This window comes from Equus caballus, chromosome 8 (assembly GCF_041296265.1).
Source record: "Equus caballus isolate H_3958 breed thoroughbred chromosome 8, TB-T2T, whole genome shotgun sequence".
Classification (NCBI taxonomy): Eukaryota; Metazoa; Chordata; class Mammalia; order Perissodactyla; family Equidae; genus Equus; species Equus caballus.
Genome location: NC_091691.1, coordinates 93,994,488 through 94,011,334, shown reverse-complemented (window position 1 = coordinate 94,011,334; position 16,847 = coordinate 93,994,488). Strand labels below are relative to the sequence as shown.

At 36.7% G+C, this 16,847-nt stretch overlaps 1 protein-coding gene across 9 annotated transcripts in view; it reads left to right on the top strand.

Annotated features, from left to right (window-relative positions):
* Nucleotides 1–16,847, top strand: part of RTTN (rotatin) — a 159,942-nt gene that overhangs the window by 14,656 nt on the left and 128,439 nt on the right. For 8 of the 9 annotated variants that reach the window (XR_011441605.1, XR_011441606.1, XM_001493188.5 and 5 more), the window contains 4 exons: nucleotides 185–357; nucleotides 2,723–2,838; nucleotides 10,133–10,303; nucleotides 15,292–15,504. Coding sequence is in view for 6 of the 9 variants with exons in the window: in XM_001493188.5 (XP_001493238.3) it covers nucleotides 185–357; nucleotides 2,723–2,838; nucleotides 10,133–10,303; nucleotides 15,292–15,504 (673 nt within the window). In the remaining 3 variants the exon portion in view is untranslated. Of the gene's footprint in view, nucleotides 1–184; nucleotides 358–2,722; nucleotides 2,839–10,132; nucleotides 10,304–15,291; nucleotides 15,505–16,847 lie in introns of those variants that run through there. The other variant, XM_070275836.1, reaches the window with a different exon arrangement.

The following is a 16,847-nucleotide window of genomic DNA, read 5'->3' as shown; positions in this document are numbered from 1 at the left end:
GAGCCGTCTATGGAATTTAATCTCATAAATTTGTCAAGGTTTCTACAAACCTGACCAGAACTGTTGCATGAAGCAGTATAGTTGTGTCCAGTGTGAGGTTTCTAGTTTGCAAGGCAGCAGATGTGCAGTCAATCTCTTGTGAGCTGTTTCCATATTCAATAGTTGCCACTTGTTTGTTTTGCAGTGGGAGCAGCGGTCGTGCTCCTGTGAACTCCGTCCCCTCGCCTTTGGAGATGGCGCACATGGGTCTGTCGGAGCTGGAGGCCGAGGGCGCGCTGGAGCTGCAGTTCCAGCAGCTCAGTCTTGCCCAGTTCTGTGTCTCCGTCCTGGAATCAGCGGTTCCTCTCCTAAGAACGGGTTAGTTGTTTCTGAAATCCTAGTTCTTTTTATATAATTGTGTTTGTTTTGTCGGTTTTCTAGGACTCTTATTTTTCTTGTTTTCACCTTCTGTCTACATTTGGACCTTTAGAATCAGTACTTACTTATCTTTTGGGGTACAAATTGCTAAGAACTTAATAAGGTCTTTATTATCTCTTAATTAAACATGGATGCCACGGAGCACTGCAGACAGCGCATCCCCTTTCGTTTATGGCTTCTTATTGCACAGGCTTGCACTTCTCAAATGCTGTTTTAAACGTAAGCACTGGAAAACCTGTGCAGCTGGAGTAAGTTAGAGAAGGTGGAGCAGCATGATAGACGATAAAAAGATGTTTGGCCTTTGCTCTTTAGAAACTTTCTGAGTTGCTCTCAGTTTCATTCTCCCACTCAGTTCTTACTTAAGCTATGACACATGTTAAAGACAAAAACAAACCCCAAACTAGATTCTTACCTTTGCAGGAGTTTCTTTTTCCTAAAAACAAAAAAACCCAAAAAACAACTCAAACATTCTTGAGTTACATTTTCTCTCAAGTGTGCTGGGTAAATTTGCAAAGATATACTGAAATATGCAGTGGAATGTAGTTGTGATTTCAGCAGAGTGATAAGAACTGTGGCAATATGGCTGATGCCCAACAGTCTAGTCGTCAAACCACCGTCACTGTGTATTGAGTTCCTGCTGTGCTTGGCTGTCCGACTTGGTTTTGTGTGCATGATTTCATGCGCTCCTCACACCAACCCATCTTGTCCTTCCGTCAGTGGTAGTTACTGCTTGTATCTCCGTTTTACAAATGAGGAAACAGAGTTAGAGTGGTTTAGAAACTTATCCAAAGTCAAACAGCTAAGAACAGAGACCTGAAGCAAGGTTCTTCTGAAGCTAAGGTCCATGCTCTGAAGTACTTAGCATACTGCAGTGTAAAGAAAGATCTGGAGAGAACAATGATTTTTATTCTCTAAATCTACACATCTTTAGTAGTTGATAAACTTGTTAAGATATAAATACAGGCTAAATGAGTTTTACCTTTTTTTGGTTTATATTGGCTGAATAAAAAATATATCCCATGCTAATGATTCTTTAAGTCCTGTGGCTATTTTTTGCCTGTTTGGAGGTGATGAGGAGGAAAGCAGAAGGTAGGTATATATTTGGGAAGCATTACAAATTTTTTTATTCAAAAAAAAAGTTTTTTTTATCCTGAGGAAATCTGTATGTCCTAACTTCTTGTTGACTGAATAAGTCTGCTTCTAGGCCTTTGGGGTACATATTAATTCACGTACTAATAATGTGAAACGAAGGAAGATCTGACCTTTGGCATCGTAAAGTATTTATGCTTGTCTCAGCATGGTATACTGAGAGGAACAGTTTTAGATTTAATGATTTTGCATTTAACCTTTTCTTAATTTGCTGTAAAAAGTCAGATTGATCATTATAAAGCTGTATCTTGGTACATAAAATTTTCTAAATGTTCTGTTGCCCTTTTGTGGTATATTATTGCATAATTTGTAATTGTTCAATATCATAAGAGATTTCTAACAGAACTTACTGCTGCTGTTCTAATGAAAGAATTAATCTAGACACTTAGGATCTGGTAGTTTGTTTTACTTTTATTCATTAGAAACTTACCTTTGGTATATGAGACAGGAGAGTCTTGACTGGATGTTAACCTCACTTAGAACTGTGAGTAGCGGAATTCCTTTGTGATTCTCTCTCTGTGGAGGAAGAAGATTGCTCTGCTGGGTGTGACTCTGACAGCACGGTTTCTTTAGAATATTTTTTAGATTTAAGATGAGTGTAGGCTTGAGGACCTATTTCGGATGGAAGTCCTCAAAGTTTCTTTAGCAAATGGCAGCACGAACATTTATTCCTTTAGTTATTCCAGTGCAAGCATAGTTTCCCAGGCAGTTCCTGTGTGGGAAAATACTGATTTATGATGAGGCTGAAAGCCTTCTAGTACTAAATGGGAAATTATGAGAATGCATTTTCTAACCCTCTCTGGTGCTGTGTCACCTCTTATGTATAACATGGACAGTCTTTGAATTTGAAAATTATTTTGATCTAGTGCACAGTGCTTAAGTCAGATTTTTCTATTCTCTTCTTGAGTGTCTTTCCCGCTTATGAACATGTTTCATTTGTTGTAAGTAGTATTATGATCTGAGCAGAAGTCTTCAGTGGTGGCTGTGGATTGTGACTTCCCTGTTCATCCCTTCCAACAGTTTTAAAAACTTCAAAAAAATGAAAAGAGAAACTAGGGATTTGGGGGCAGACTAACTGTAGGATTGAGTAGTATTGTATTCAGCCATTTATTTGAAAGTGAACTTTTTTCCTTCTCTCTCCTGTTTGTATTCCTAGGAAGTAGACAGATGGTAATAAGAGTTCTGGAATTGCTTGCAGAGGATATGATACTCGTTGGTGAAGCAATTTCCGCAGATATCTGGGATGACAACAGCCTTTTTGCTATAGACATGGTGAGAATCAATGTTTTCCTTGGGATATGGGTAATATATTAGTATTTTACTTTATTTTGGTCCTTTTAAGCTGGCTTCATTGTCTCATTAGTCTTTGGAAGTTTTCTTTCTTGTAGCTGTAGTATGTCCCAGGTTTATTTTGTGCATAGTATGAAACAGGCCATTTCTCAGTCACTTGAAAGAATTCTTGTCTCTTACCATTTCACTATATAGATAGATTTGTTTCAATTTGTTTTCACTTTTGGGAATTGCTTTCTCTTCATGAAAATGTAACTCAGAGATGTCTCCCTGCTATCCTGTTCTCTGGTTTATTTTTACCATTTTTATTTTAGTTTTGGCATAGGAAAGCAAATAAGTATGTAGATTCTTATTCCCCCTCCCACATCTTACAAAAAAGGTGGTATGTCATATACAGTTTTACACCTTGTTTTTACAACTTAAAAGTATATCCTGTATGTGTGAAATAATAGGTATGGAGCTTAGTCCATGTCCATACATGGAGATCTTCATTGTTCTTTTTTATAAGCTACAAGTGCTTCCTTGTGTGTTTATTCACCCAGTCTCCTGTTCATGGACAGAATAGCTAATATAAATTATGTGAAATGAGTAATGTGCATATGTCATTTCATACTTGTACAAGTGTGTCTCTAGGGTAGATTTCTTTAAGTGAGATTCCTGTCTCAAAAAGTAAATGTATTTTTAATTGTATATATTGTTGCATTCTCCTATATAGCTATACCATTTCATTCACTCACTAGCAATTTATTAAGATATGTTTTCTCTTATAGACTCAGCAGTAGGGTTTGTAGTCAAACCTCAGACTTTTGCCATTCTGATAAAGGAGATGTGGTCTGTTAGTGTAGTGTTAATTTGCACTTCTCTATGAGTAAAGTGGAATATCTTTTTGTAACTTTAAAGGATGTTTTCATTTCTTTTTCTGTAAACCATCCAGGCCTTTATCTATTTTTCTCTTGGGTTGTTGGTCTTTTGTTCTTTTTCTTGATTTCTGAGCACTCTTTAGATGTTAAGGACATTGGCCTTTTGAAACAAGTTGCAATTTTTTTCCCCCAGTTAGGTTTTCGTGACTCTCTTCATCATGCTTTTTGCCATGCAGAAGCTTTTATTCATTTTTTTATTTTTGTGTAGCTGGATTTATCAGTTTCTTTTTTAAAAATTGGTTCTGAGTTTTGAATCACAGTCAGAAAGATTCTTTCCACACCTTGGGAAAAATTTACTGTCTTTCCATTTCTTGAAGTCTACATTTTTGTCTTCCAGGAGTATTTTCCTCATATAGATTTTGTACATTTTTTGTTGTTTATTCATATAAATGTGTGTGAATATATATATGTGTGTGTTTAACAGCTTTATTGAAGTATAATTGACATAAAATAAGCTGTACATGTTTTTAGAAGTTTTTTGATAGATTTTAACATGAATACACTCATGATATAGATTAGTTTGCATTTTCTATAATTTTATGTGAATGAACTCATTGTTCTTATGCTATTTTGTCTCATTTCTTTCTTTCAGTGTTCTGTGTTATTTGTATTTCAGTAGGGCAGATAATTTTGGAAAATGTTGTGTTATATTTTCTTTTTTTTGGAATAAGTGTTTTGATAAGTAATAAACACATGTACAGGAACCTCAGGAATGTTAAATTACAGCATAATATTTAAGAGATCTGTGAACTACCAGGGTATGTATCCATGTAAACTAAAGCCATATGCATCCCTTTCTACATTTCAGTAATCATAAATCGTGTCATTTTTATATCTTTTATTTGAAATTATGTGATAAGCTTCCTTTCCTTGGAGAACTGGTGTTCTATGTTTTTTGTTTATGTCAATTGGCAACTTATGTCTTTTCTTTCTTTCTTTTTTTTCTTTTGCTTGGCTTGTCAGAGAAGTGGAAGTAAAATCAATTAGTTGTAAAAATATGTATTGACTCTCATAGTTAACATTTTTTTTCTCTTTATGTTATTTTGACCTTGGTCTGTCTGTGTTTTATTAAACTTTGTTATAGGCTGCCTGAAATCCTTGTGAATAGAGGTTAGAACAGAAAAAGTAAATAGAATACAGATGTTTATTTAATGCCAATGCCCATGTGTGAAAAACTCAGACTTTTTTAATAACACAAATCTCTTGAAAAGAGAAGCAAATATTTTATGATAGGTATAATATGTTGTTTCAAGTCCTTCAATTTCTTTATCTATAAAATAGGGATAATAGTTCTTAATCTTAGTTTTCTTTAGTCCTTAAGGTTATCACACTATTTTGTAGTACTTTTAGAAGATTTTCACATATTGAAGGTTTTCAACAGTGAGTTTTTCCTTAGAAGTGTGAAGAATGTTTTATCGGTTGCTTCTTAAATTAACTTAAATTTTCTTGGCCGGAACATTTATCTGTAAAAGTTTAGTCGTTCGCTTTTAACTTTTGGCTGCTGATCTTTTATGATTCAATGAATTATTTTTACTTTAAAGGTTAAATCTGTTGTCCAAGTGCCAAGTGGTATGTTAGAAATGTTGAATAAAACAGTACTGCTTGAAGAATCAAGCAAGTATTTGATTTACTTGTTTAAAAGAATAAATGTCTCCCAGGAAAAATCTCATTCCTTCGGCTATACATTCATAGAAGCAAACAATTAAGTAGAATTTCTTAATGTCCCTACTTTTGCCAAGTTTAAAAAGAAAGCTAGAAGGAGTATTTTTGTTGAGTCATTAAAGGAACAAAATAATAAATGTGTTGTTACCAATTCAAAAATTAAATACCTAAGGATGTGTAATCAAATCTCTAGATCTTTCCAAATTGTGCTGATAGGCGTCGCGTCTGGGACTAGCTAACTCGGTTTGTGTCAGCATGGTCAAAGGAATTTTCCCCCCTAAAATGGAATATTTTTATTTCACTTGAAGTAAATAAAAGAAAAACGTTTTCACTGAAATTATTATATTTTGTTAAAATAAAAAATGTATTGATAAGCACTTGTAAAACTTAGGTTGACCTAAAAATTATGTCATCCCTTTTTGGCTTCTCTGTGAAGTCAGGTCTCTTTTTTCCTAATTCACATGGTAAGTGAGTTCAAGGAGAAGGATCTTCCCCTCATGGCAGATAACCGCAGTGCTGGGGCTGTCTTCTGTTCGTTTTTTTGTGTTTCTTCTCTCTGTTGCTCCTGTCATGGCAATGTCGCGAGAAGCAGTCTTTTCTCCTTCTTTATGACTCCTTGCCTCTAAATTCTTGTCTTGGCTGCTGTGAGCTGGTAACTTAGATATCCAGCATGTTGGAAGATTGGAGTTCAAGTGGGGCTGCGAGGACTGTGAGGGTACCTAGGGAGATGAACTTTGTATCCAGCAAGGGCTCAATAAGGGTAATTGAACCAGATTGTGAATTTATAATTGGGTGAGTGGGATCTCTCAGTAGCATATGACTTCCCTTCTGTTGCCACCAGTCCAGAGACAGTTATTTTAGTTCACCAAACATTCTTTGATTACCTATTATATGCTAGGCACTGTGGTATGAGATGAATAAGTGGCAGTTTTTCACTCTTGTGGGTGATAGATGCTTTTATTGTGACACTGGTGAAACAGGGAAGCAGGAAGGAGGAGTAGTTAAAGATAGTTTAAATATAGCCCTTACTCTATGATAGAGTCTAATAAGCACTGTGTGTGTGTAAGGTCATTTAATCATCCCCACCTGAGAAGATAGATAACCCATTTTACAAATGAGGAAGTAGGGGCACAGTTTCTTTTCCTAGGTCACCTAAGATTCTATGTTTTTGACCATGTTTATTGCCAAGGGTGCCTTGAAAAAAGCCCAACCTGGGACCTCAGGGAGGGCTTTTTGTAAATCATGACTGAATCGAATCTTAAATTATGCTTGTGATTTGGCTAAGCAAACAAAGGTAGAGTTTTTTATCTGGCTGAGGGCAAGAGAATGACAAGAAGTGGAGTGCTGGGTGGTGGTGAACGGTAGGGCCGTGGGGGAACGCCAGCAAGTAGAGCCTGAAACGTGAGGTGGAAGTGGTGGGAGCGAGGCTGCGGGTTCCGCACGGCTCTGCTTGGAGCGGGCTCTCTGCTGCATGCAGCGGAGCGGTTTGGCGTCGTTCTGACTCGGGATGAGCCAGCTCTTCCCCAGAGAAGAGCCTGGGGAGAGCTGCACGTGGAACACTTGGCTGCCGTGGGCAAGGGGGTGAGGGTGTGGGACTGGAAGCATATGGGGGAGAGCTGTCCCAGTCGCTTGTGTCAGATGCTTTACAGACTCCACAACCCGTTTATCATGAGCAGACAGCGGAGAAATAGTTTGTACTATAAATTCTGTTTCGTTGGGAATATTTAGAATATTTTGCTAATCTGATATTTTAATTCTGTACCTTCTTTGTTAAAGCTATGAATATCCTCTGAAAACTAGCCCTTGTTCCCCGCATCAACTGCTTCACAGCCATTTAAACATTTTTAGCCCGATGAAGAAGTACTGTGTGAAAGAATTACCTGTCAATATAAGACTGTCATTCTGTTTCTAATTTTTTTTCTCTAGACCGTGTTATTAATATAACAGCTATTGAGTTTTTCTGTTTTAATTTTGTAAGCGTTGCCTTTGGTTTAAATTTTTATTAATTTTTAGTTTTATTTCCGTGGGATCTGAGAATATAGCCTTAAATATATATTGGAGTTTTCTTTGGTTAGGTAAATGGTTAGTTTTTGTCAGTATTCCATGGAAACTTGAGGAGTTGTATTCTTTGAAACGGTCAAAGTTTATATGTGTTTATTTTGTTAAGTTCAAAAAGACTGCGTTAACCCTGTAAATCCGTCTGCATTTCAGTAACAGGTTTTGCTTGATGTTGGATGTTATTCAGATCACGAAGACTCATTTCTATTGTCTGTACTCTGAATTATGCGTTTCATCAGTAGAAAATTACCACCTTTATCCAATTTTTTTGCCCTGAATTCATTTATTCATAGATTTTTTATTCATATTTCACTACACATTTAATTTTTAACTTTTTATGCATAAAGATGTCTTTCTTATATGTGTAAATTACTAATTTTTTTTTTTACTTCAATGTGAAATCATATTTCACTCAGGGAAATTGAAACTTTGTAGTACAGATATGCTTGGTCTTCTCTCAAAAGTTCTTGCTATCTCTTTTATTTCCTTTTTTGTTTTTGCTATATAGATTGTTTTGTCTTCCTTTTCCTTGTGCAATGATTTGGAAAGTGTCATAGTTTTAATTTTATATGTGTTTATTTTAAAATTTAAATTTATCAAATGATCCATGTAAGTAACAAAACCCAATTTACTCCTGTTTGTAACTTTTTTAATTGTAGTAAAGTATACATAAGCACTAACTCCCCATTCCCATTCTGCCCTAGCCCTTGGTTACGACTATTCTACTTCCCTTCTTTATGAGTTTGACTATTCTAGGTACCTCACGTAAGTGGAATCATGCAATATTTGTCTTTTTTGTTTCTAACTTATTTTACTTAGCATAGTGTTTTCAAGGCTCATCCATGTTGTAGCATGCATCAGAATTTCGTTCCTTTTTAAGGCTGAATAATATTTCATTGCATTTATATACCACCTACCACATTTTGTTTATCCATTCGTCTGTTGATAGACAAGTTTCCGTCTTTGGCTGTTGGGATAATCTGTGAACGCTGATGTGCGCATCTGTGTGTGAGTCTCTGCTTTCGATTCTTTTGGGTATATACCCAGAAGTGAAATTGTTGGATCGTGCGGTATTTCTACGTTTAATTTTTTGAGGAACTGCCGTACTGTTTCCACAGCGACTGCGCCATGTTACAGTCCCAGCAGCAGTGCACAGAGGTTCCGTTTTCTCCACAGCCTCACTAGTTATTTTCCATTATTTTTGATGATAGCCATCCTCATCGAGGTGAAGTGGTATCTCATTGTGGCTTTGATCCTTTACGTAATTTTTATAGGCTTGATACCTTTTAGTTTTGTTTCTGGTCTATTCATCCTTGAATAAAGTAACTTTTGACATACGTTCGATTTCTGTCCTTGGTGTACGGGTTGTTCCCCGTTTGTGTTTCCGTGTGTTTTCAGTGGGAAGGTGAGGGAGAGCCCAGTGCTGTCTTTGTTCTCCTGTCTCACCGATGCTGTTTCACCAGCTAGTTTACAGGCCCGTCAGCATATCTAGGATATATATTTTGGTCTATATGGTTATGATTTGCAAGTTAGTCTACTACATTTTAGCTTTCTCTTCGTATTTTATGTATGCCTTTCAATCTGAAAGATATAGCTTCTATTTAAGTAGTAAATCATTTGGAAATTTATGATGGCAGAACATTTCCCCTTGAAACAACCTTGTTACCTAAAGATGCAGTTTATACATTTTGATATTCAATTATTATTCTTTTTTTGCTGAGGAAGATTTGCCCTGAGTTAACATCTGTTGCCCATCTTCCTCTTCTTGTATGTGAGCTGCTGCCATAGTCTGGCCACTGACAGATGAGCAGTGTAGGTCCACGCCTGGGAACTGAACCTGGGCCACTGAAGTGGAGTGTGCAAACTTAACCACTAGGCCACTGGGTTGGGCCCATGATATTCAATTATTATTATTACTATTATTTTTTGGTGAGGAAGATTGGCCCTGAGCTAACATCCATTGCCAGTTGCTTGAGGAAGATAGTACCTGAGCTAACATCTGTGTCAATCTTTCTCTATTTTTGTGTTTGGGACACTATCACAGCATGGGTTAATGAGCGGTATGTAGGTCCGCACCTGGGATCTGAAGTCAAGAACCCCAGGCTGCTGATGCGGAGTGTGCAAATTTAACCACTAAGCCCCCAGGCCGGCCCCTCAATTAGTTTTTGACTTTCCCTGTTTCATTTCTTTAGTAACTTTGGGATCAGTTTGAGGGCAGGGATCATGTCTCTTGCATGAATGCATTGTTTTCCCATTATACTTGCTGCTGTGTTAAGCATACAGTAAGTCTGATAAATATTTGGTGAGAGATTTACATGCAAATGTTAAAAGTTGGAACAAGTAAGCACTGGAAACTAGAGGAATTTATGGTTCATTAAGCTTTTATATTTTGTTATTTTTGCTTATTAGTTAGAATTCATACTAAAAAATTATTTTTAAAATTTAGGTGTTATCATTGTTTTGTACTTTTTAAAGTTATCTTCGTAATATTGGTTGTTCTTATAGAGAGGAATAAATTTTTGTTTTGGTTTGTTTTAGTTATTTTATAATAATATTTTAAATTGTTCTCTATGAGATATGTATACTGGCCTCTAGAATTGGCTGTTTTCCTCTGTTTTGTGTTTAAATGTTTGCAGAAAGAGAAACTGCTCATGGTGTTGGGGTCCCTTGGAGACACCATGTGTTACCACAAAAGCAGCATCAGTTTGGAACAACCAGAGGTGGTGCTGGTGCACCACAGGATGGCGTTCGTCAGCATTGCACTGTTCGCAGTTCGACTGCTCCAGACGCTTCTCCCTGTTGAAAAGGTAAGGCAGGCAGTGTTGCTTACTGATAGTTTGCTGAATATTACCAGTAAGTGCTCTCCTGTCATTTCCTTCTGATCATTTCACAGTGACCAAAGATTATACTGGAAATGTAGATAGTGAGAAATGGCTAACAGTTTTGAACAATTTTGGCAAATCATTTGATAAAAAAATGAGTTCTGTAAAGGATTTTTTTTTAACGTAACTTTTTGAAATTGTAGTGTAACATGTGTTTAGAAAAGTACACAGCTCAGTGCATTTTTACCAAGTGACTGTATCTGTGTCTAAAGCGTGGCGCCCCCAGAACATGGAGCATGCAGCATTTCAGAGGCCCCTCCTGTCTCTCACCTCTCCTTCCTCCCCCGAGCCTAGCGCCCTTCTGACTGCTGTCACTACAGACGAGTTTGTGTTTTTGAACATTATATAAATGGAGTTATAAAGTTTGTATTCATTTAGAATTTTCTTTTTTAGATTCATTACTATTGCTTGTAGCAGTTGTTTAATTTTTATTGCGAGATACTCTTCCATTATATGACTGTGTGTTAAAGGTGATTTTAATAGGCTTACATATTTCTTTTAAATTATCTTACTGACTCTATTTTTAAATGGAGGTTATATCTCTCAATTTGAAAGTTGGTGGTAAAAATCTCTCAAATGACTCATGTAAGTGTTTTGTAATGTACTTATTGGAGAAAGAAAGGTGTGGCACGCCTAGAGAAGGTACTGAAGAGACTGCTAAACTGAACCCCTCTCTCCTGTGCCGCTGGGGCTGTGTCGTAGCCGTTTGCCCCTTGGTTCCCCAGCAATCTGCAGATCACAGAGTCAAAGCTCCATTTTTCAATAACACTTACGTATGCAATATATTATCAGGCCTTCTGGGCAAACAAGGGTAAAACATTAAATTTTAAATATAGTATTTTGCCTTAGAGAAAATAACATCACTTCTATTAATTGTAATTTTTAACTTTTATTCATTAGTCATTATGTTTCTGAGGAAATTTTCTGTTTTGAAGAGTGGTAATTTTCCAAGGCATAAGCATTGTAAATGGAAGAATTCTAGTCATTTAAGACTGGAGTTGCATTTAAAATATGGGTGTCTCACTTTATATAATAATATTATATAACTGAAAAATTAGTAGTGCTACAATAACTTAAGTATTACGTACGATCAATCTATAGGTTGAAGTATGATGGAAAACTTATCAGTTGTATCATATAGTTTATTGCTTTTTTGATTATAGATTATTTTTTATCTGTGTGCTTATTTGGGCAGGAACCAATTAAAATAGAAATAGATTTATTTTATTTTGACTTACTTTAGTATTAGAATAATGTAGAGCCAATTCTCCATGGTTTTTTTTTGGAAAGTAGTTATATTTTTGTTTATTTGTTTTTGTTCTTGAAGGCAAATCAGTATCTGTAATATTTGGTAGCTCTTTTAAATATATAATTTGGAACTTCATTAGACCAGTATAAGATTATTGAGGAGATTGTCATTTAGGTATTGGTTTATAGATGGTTGTTATCGCTTTGATTGATTAACTAAGAACTTTGAAATGGGATCTGAACAAAAATTCTCTTCCTTTGGTGTTAAATTCTCCTTCAGTTTATGTAAGTACAAGCTTGTGCCACCCTCTCCCTGTTGCTAGCCCACCAAAAATTAAAGTGGAATTGGGAGCCTGAAACTTCCTACCTGGAAAGTGGGTTTTAAATATTTGAGTTGCCACTTACCAAGTATGAAATTTGGAAGTTGAAAAATGATAATATGTATCTATGTAGAGATTTCCTGAATTTGAAAGTTTTGACAAAATGACTTTGAGGGCCTTTTTTGAAATTGATAATTGTTGATTTTAAATGATTTTTGGAGAATATCCATGTACAGGTTAAAATGATGCATTGGTAATCTCATGAAAAATGTTTTGGTTGGATAAATCAAATTGGTAAAACAAATGAAGGTAATTTTATTTGGGGAAACATCTGGGAAATGAGAGCCATAAGTACTGGCCCTGTGCGGGGAGCAGGATCCCAGAGCATCCTGGGAATTGCTGTGACCCTTTCTCAGCCTGCCAAGCAGACTGAGGGTAGGGAAGGATTATACCAGAAGACTTTGGCTTTTTCAGTGAAGTATATGAAATCTAATAATTTGGTGAAGCTGATAGATTCAGAGCAGTGCTTCTCAAAGTGTAATGTGCAAACAGGTCACCTAGAGATCTTGTTACTCAGGTCTTGCGTATTCTGATCCATTAGTTCTGGGGTAGGGCCTGAGAGTCTGCATTTCTGGCAAGCTCTCAGATAATGCGGTGGCTGCTCTGCGTGGCAAGGTTTAGAGAAAACAGTATTATATCACTTTCCCCCACAATATGCGTGAGATGATGTCGTTGACTCTTTTTTTATCTAATAGTGATAATGGACTTGCACTGAAATATCTTTACTTTTAGTCCCAAGTGACATGTGGTAATGCTTATATATGTTGGGCAGCTGCCTTGGGTCTGGGGTGTAAACTGATCGGTCCATTGGGCCATGCAAGGATTGGATTTATGACCTTAGCAGGGTGCTCTGAGTTGCCAAGATAACAGAGTTTCAGATATAGGTATGCAGAGTGAAAATGTCGAAATTCCTTAGTGATGGGGTGGAAGGAAGAAAGAAAGGAAATTAATATTTATTGAGTGTGATATGCCAGACACTCTGCTCAGTGCATGTTTAATTCTCGTATCGGCTACTCTTATTTTTCTGACTAGAGTCGGAGAAAGCTCTTTTAAACTAGAACACACTGCCTTTGGAGTTAGGTCCACTAGGATTTACTCTCTTAGCACAGTGCTCAACTCACTAAGTCTCCTCTGCTAATTCCTCTTTATCTTCCTAACCTCTTAAAAGGGTGGAACCCCAGGACTGACCATGGCCTCATGAAATATCATCCCATTTTGTGGTCTTTAAGTGCCATCTAATTGCTGACAGCTCCCACATTTTTATTTCAAAACCATATGTGTCACCTGAATCCAAATTCATATATATCCAGTATCCTTTTTGACATCTTCACTTGACAGTCCATGTTCCATATCTCCAACTTAGCATGTCCCAAACCTAATTCTTTACTTCCCCTCAGAAGCGTGTTCTTCCTATAGTCTTCTCTATCTCAGTAAATGGCACCTTCAATCTTCTAGCTGATAGCTGATAAAGCAAAAACCTTAGACTTATCCTTGGTTCCTGTCTTTCATACACACTCAGATCCAATCCCTGAGCAAAATCTGTCATTTCTCCCTTGGACATCTATCCAGAATCTGAAGACTTCTCACCATTTCCACTACTACTCCCTGAGTTCAAGCCACCAGCCTGTCTTACCTAGATTATTGCAGTGACTTCCTCACTTGTCTCTTAGGTTCCACCATTGCACAAGTCCTAAGATGACCTGAAGCCTTACCTGATCTGGCCATCACTGCCCCCTTACTCCATCCTTCAGTGCTGGCTCCACTGGGCTCCTTACTCCCAAATATACTGTATCTCTGAGCCTTTGTACCTGCTGTTCCCTCTTCTATGATTACTTTTCCCTTAGATATCCACATGGCTCCTGGTCTCTACGTAAATGTCACCTCATCAGAGAGGCCTTCCTCTGCCCACTCTCCCTGTCACTTCTCTATTCCTCTCCATCTTCGCCATCCCATTTTAAAAATTTTCTTAGCACTCCAGCCACACCTGACATCTTATGAAGTGCATTGGTTTACTCTCTGCCTTCTCCACTGGAATGTGTGCTTCAGGAGGGCAGAGGTTCTGTTTTACTTCCTGCTGTGTTCCCAGGATCTGAAATGGTGCCTGGCATACAGTAGGGGCCCAGTAAGTATGTATTTGCTGAGCAAGCGAACAATAGGTGATCAGGTAACTTAGTTTCTCTCTCTCTCTCTTTTTTCCCACTAGGAGAGTTCTTCACAGAATAATGAAATTTCTCTTGACTTTCTAATAGCTGCTGTCTTAATAATCTGGGTTTTTTCATGCTTAATAACCCCAAAATTTGATTCCTGTAGTTTCTGATACTGATCTGGCAACTTTATTTGATTTAAAAGTATTATTTAGCTGATTTAGCTCTTAATCTTAGACTTTCAGACAATTAATGATTATCCTTAAAAATATCCATGAAATAAATCATGACCAAACCTACTTTAATAAACACAGCATTTCAGCCATACCAGTGAGCTCTGTCAAATGATTTTCTCTGAATGTTGAAGTTTTAATCCTTTTCATTTTCTTAATTGATGCATAGAATTCTGTCATGAAGCTTGAATCATTAAAAAAGAGCTGAAACGGTTCTTTCAGTTTTAAATCAATTGATTTAAATTTATAAAAAGTATAGTATTTCCTTTGTGCCTGTTGATTTTATACTGATTAAGGGTCAGTTTTCTGTAAGTGTTCTAGAACTATTTTAAATATTATGTTGAATGTTCCCTTTCCCCTCTAAAACACAACAAATAAAAAATCATTCTGTCCAAATCAGTCTATAGCCATACTTGATTCAGTGTTGTTCAATTCAATGTGTAGTTGGTAAACCCTGGGTTGTGTGGTCAGCTATGGCAGGGAAGTGTTCCTGTCCTCAGGAGATTATTGCATTATTCTGGAGATTGTGTGCACATGCGTGGAATACTTAGAGAAAAAGACCTCATGCCTTGAGTTCCGTAGCAGAGGATAAACAAGGCACAGGGCCTAGGGGAGAGTAATTCTGGGTGTTGGTGTGGGGAACAAGGAAGTATCCTGTATCCCACACTTTGGGAAAGAGTTGGAATTTGTACTTGAGATATTCTGGGCAGAGAAAAATTGCATTGAACAAAGACATAGAGATAAATGAAATGTTGGGGAATAGAACTTTCTTTGGAAAAGCATAGACTTTGTGATAGAGAATTACTAAAAAAGAAAATTAAACTACATTAAGGCTATAGTGTACTATGTTTATCTAAAAAATGTTTTTTTAAAAAGAATTAAAAATTTTTTATTTTTAATTTATTAAGGCAAGCCACTTTTTACCGGAGCCTATGTCAGCAGCATTATTTCTAGTTTCTTTGGACATGCCTATTTCTTTGGAATATCCAAATATTCATGAAGCTGTTGTGGCCTATTTGGAACAGCTGAATTCTGAAAACTACAGTATTTATAAACGAACTGCAGAGGTTGTTTATTCAATTGAATGTACCTGTAACTTTCTGTCTGATGTTCGGAAGGAGGTAAAAATTTTTGTTAATATCTCTTCTAAATTCCTTTTATAAAATACTTAGAAAATTTACCCTGTGCTTTTCAAATTGATGGACATATAACAATTGAATTGTTAGAGGTGGAATAGATTATTATTGAGTGGGTCAGTTATCAGATTAAGGATATGATTTGTATAAAATTAAAATGAAGATTTTAGATTAATGAATGATGTATATTCATGAGACCAATGGTTTTTAGAAAAGCTGCGATTATTTTCAGTGTCTTCATATTTAGTAGTGAGTTCCTCTTTGAAATGGCGTACTGTGTGGGAACAGTGACAATTGATATAAACAGAATTATAAGGGCCATTTTAATGCTTACTTGTAGGCACCTTTTTCCTTTAATATTTTGAAGACATATATTTACTGACACAAAGAGCCGGATTTTTTATTTTTATTTATTTATTTATTTTTTGATGAGGAAGATTGACCCTGAGCTAACATCTGTTGCCAGTCTTCCTCTTTTTTTTTTCTTTGCTTGAGGAAGATTGTCCCTGAGCTAGCGTCTGTGCCAGTCTTCCTCTACTTTGTATGTGGGACCCTGCCACAGCATGGCTTGTTGAGTGGTGTGTAGGTCTACACTCAGGATGTGAACCCTGGGGCTGCTGAAGCAGAGTGCGTGAACTTAACCATTATGCCACCGGGTTGGCCCCCTGAGTTTTGACTAAATATAGTCATGAACTAGATTGTAAGGTAGTAGGATGACTTTAGGTACAATGTTATAGCAATAATTATGTATTGTTATTTATTCCTTTTAGAGATACTATTAGGATATTTTTAGTATGTTAGTGAAAGAGTTAATGAGTCTTAAAAGAGTGACTGCAATACTTTTTTACTGTCTAAGAATACCAAAATGAGTCCTGAAGATCTTGAAAAATTAGGGGCAAAATTCTTATTTCTTTTGGGCTCTACAGTGGAGTCTATCTGAACCGCATATTTCTAATTTTCCTTTATTTATCACTATTGTTTTTCTTTTTTTTTTTTTGCCACTTCTTAATGCCACTGGTTTCTTGTTTCCTCTATGATAAAATTTTGAATTGTCTTTAAGTTCAATTATTTCTGTGGCATTCTGCATGGCCCGTTAACCACATGTGTATTGATTGTCCTCTGTGTTCTTGGAACCATCAGGATGTTAGAAGGGGGAGGTGGATCATAAAATGTGTTCGTTCTGCCTTGAGTTATAGGTGGTGGGGAGATAGGGCTACCAACAAGTAGTCAAAGAGCCAGACCACTCGACTGCAGCTTTAAGCCTACTCAGAGGTGAATAATAGAGTCCTTGCGGCCTTTAGCTAGGGATTTTTCCCACGTTTTCCTCC